The following is a 2100-nucleotide window of genomic DNA, read 5'->3' on the forward strand; positions in this document are numbered from 1 at the left end:
CTAATTCCAGATGTAGAAAACACAGAAGGGGAAAGCAGAGTTCCGACTGTTCAGGTTTTATTGTTGTACACACCTCGAGGCGTTAGCACCATGTTTCCCTGGAGGCGTGGCCAGACGGGCGCCCGTCCAATCAGAGAGCGCTGTGATTGGATCAAATATCTTCTATATAATTTGTTCTATTCTACACCATATCCACTTCCATTTACACACTGTTATATTAATACTCTAACCATCTTCATACAATCAAAAATAACGTCCAGCAAAAGGAAACATGCCGTCTCACAACCGGGTTCAACGAGTCGGTCGCTCGGCAACGGGAAACAAAATGGCGGGTAAAGCTTCAGACTGTTTAGTATTATATAATATGAACAAAACTAAAAGTCAAAAACATCCAGAAATACTTTTTAAAAGCATTAAAAAACAAAAAAGTCAACTTTTGAAATCGTCAGATCCTTCTTCTTCTCTAAAAAAACATCAAAAAATGCTGTCTGCTGGGGGGGGGTTAAAGGTATGATAACATAAGATTAAAAGAACTATTATTTACTTTTTATTTAAAATAAACAGATTGTCATAGAAACTTGAAGTATTTATATTCAATACCGCTGCGGGGGCCCGACCGAGGGGGCCCCGACCGAGGGGGCCCCGACCGAGGGGGCCCCGACCGAGGGGGCCCCGACCGCTGAACCCTGTTATGAGGTCTGGATGAACTCTCTCTGATAACTCTTCTATTAAACATCTTTAGCAGCATGCTGAACATTAACGAGCAGCGGAGCCTCAGACTGAGTCAGACATGCACCAGATCCCCAGAGACCATGGAGGAACCAGCCAATCAAGAGCCCGGGGAACCAGCCAATCAGCAGCCCGGGGAACCAGCCACCCAGCAGCCAGGTGAACCAGCCAATCAGCAGCCCGGGGAACCAGCCAATCAGCAGCCCGGGGAACCAGCCACCCAGCAGCCAGGTGAACCAGCCAATCAGCAACGAGGGGAACAAGTCATTTAACATTTCCCCAAACATGCTGATTTGTGTTTAGCGGCGGAGCCAGACTTTGTAAACAATGGGGGGGGGGCTGGTAGTAACAATCTATTGTTTCAAAAACCTTTGACGTTTTTTTCAATGTTTGCGTGACAAAAACATAGAGAACATAAATTTGTCGTATTGAGTACAGTCCCCCCGACCTGAACCGGAACCCCTCCAGTGATGGTTCCCCTCTTTAACCCCTCTGTGATGGTTCCCCTCCATAACCCCCCCCCTGGGATCAGCTCATCTACCATGCTCTAGCCACAGACTGATGGAAGCAACACAGATCTAAACAAGATATTAAAGCAATGCGTTAGCGCCACAATACATTAACACACACAAGCGGCTATGTTAGGCTATGCTTTGCTAAGCTACGCTAAGCTACGCTAAGCTAATGTTTGCACAGAGCAACAGGCGGCGGCACAAATCTACGCGAGCTCGAACACAAGAGGAATACAACCATCCGACAGTAGTTCGGTCTTTTTTCCAATCAAAATAAAAGATTAAAAGTATACTTTCATACATATATAAGCAATAAAAAATAACATCTCAATACTGCGATAATAACTGACATTAATATTGTGCTCATTGGGATCTCTTCACACATTTTCATATTATTTCTTCTAGATACTTATACATCCTCTTTTTTCCTGTTTCCTGTCCAGTGGGGGGGGGGGGTGTGGTTTATGAACTGATGGGAGCATGGAAGGCAACAAGTAGTGGACACGTATGAGGCTGATGGTTAGCACCGCAGAAGGTCCAGACGGACCACTGAGTCCAGGTCCAGACAGAGGACTGAGTCCAGGTCCAGATGGACAACCGAGTCCACCCGAACACTCAGAAGAGATGATTTGCTCCAGAAGTTCAGGTGAAACCGTCTCCTCCATCCAGAAGCACCCGGCCGGACCAACAGGCTACTTTTACATTTCTACGTTTTGGTTTCTAAGCATCTGAGTTTTGAGCCAAAAAGTGATCTCGGTGTTCAATCAGGAGCAGGGGGAATAAGAGGGGGAATGAGAGGGGGAAACACTAGAGCAGGGGGAATAAGAGGGAGAAATGCCGGAGCAGGGGGAATGAGAGG

At 46.4% G+C, this 2100-nt stretch overlaps 1 protein-coding gene across 1 annotated transcript in view; it reads left to right on the plus strand.

Moving 5' to 3' along the window:
• LOC117939031 (calcium-binding protein P-like) overlaps positions 1–2100 on the plus strand; it is a 4079-nt gene that overhangs the window by 305 nt on the left and 1674 nt on the right. Inside the window, exon 2 of the mRNA XM_034864074.1 lies at positions 743–976. Within this exon, the coding sequence (XP_034719965.1) occupies positions 743–976 (234 nt within the window). The remainder of the gene's footprint in view (positions 1–742; positions 977–2100) is intronic.

The sequence above is a fragment of the Etheostoma cragini genome, chromosome 23, assembly GCF_013103735.1.
Source record: "Etheostoma cragini isolate CJK2018 chromosome 23, CSU_Ecrag_1.0, whole genome shotgun sequence".
Taxonomy (NCBI): domain Eukaryota; kingdom Metazoa; phylum Chordata; class Actinopteri; order Perciformes; family Percidae; genus Etheostoma; species Etheostoma cragini.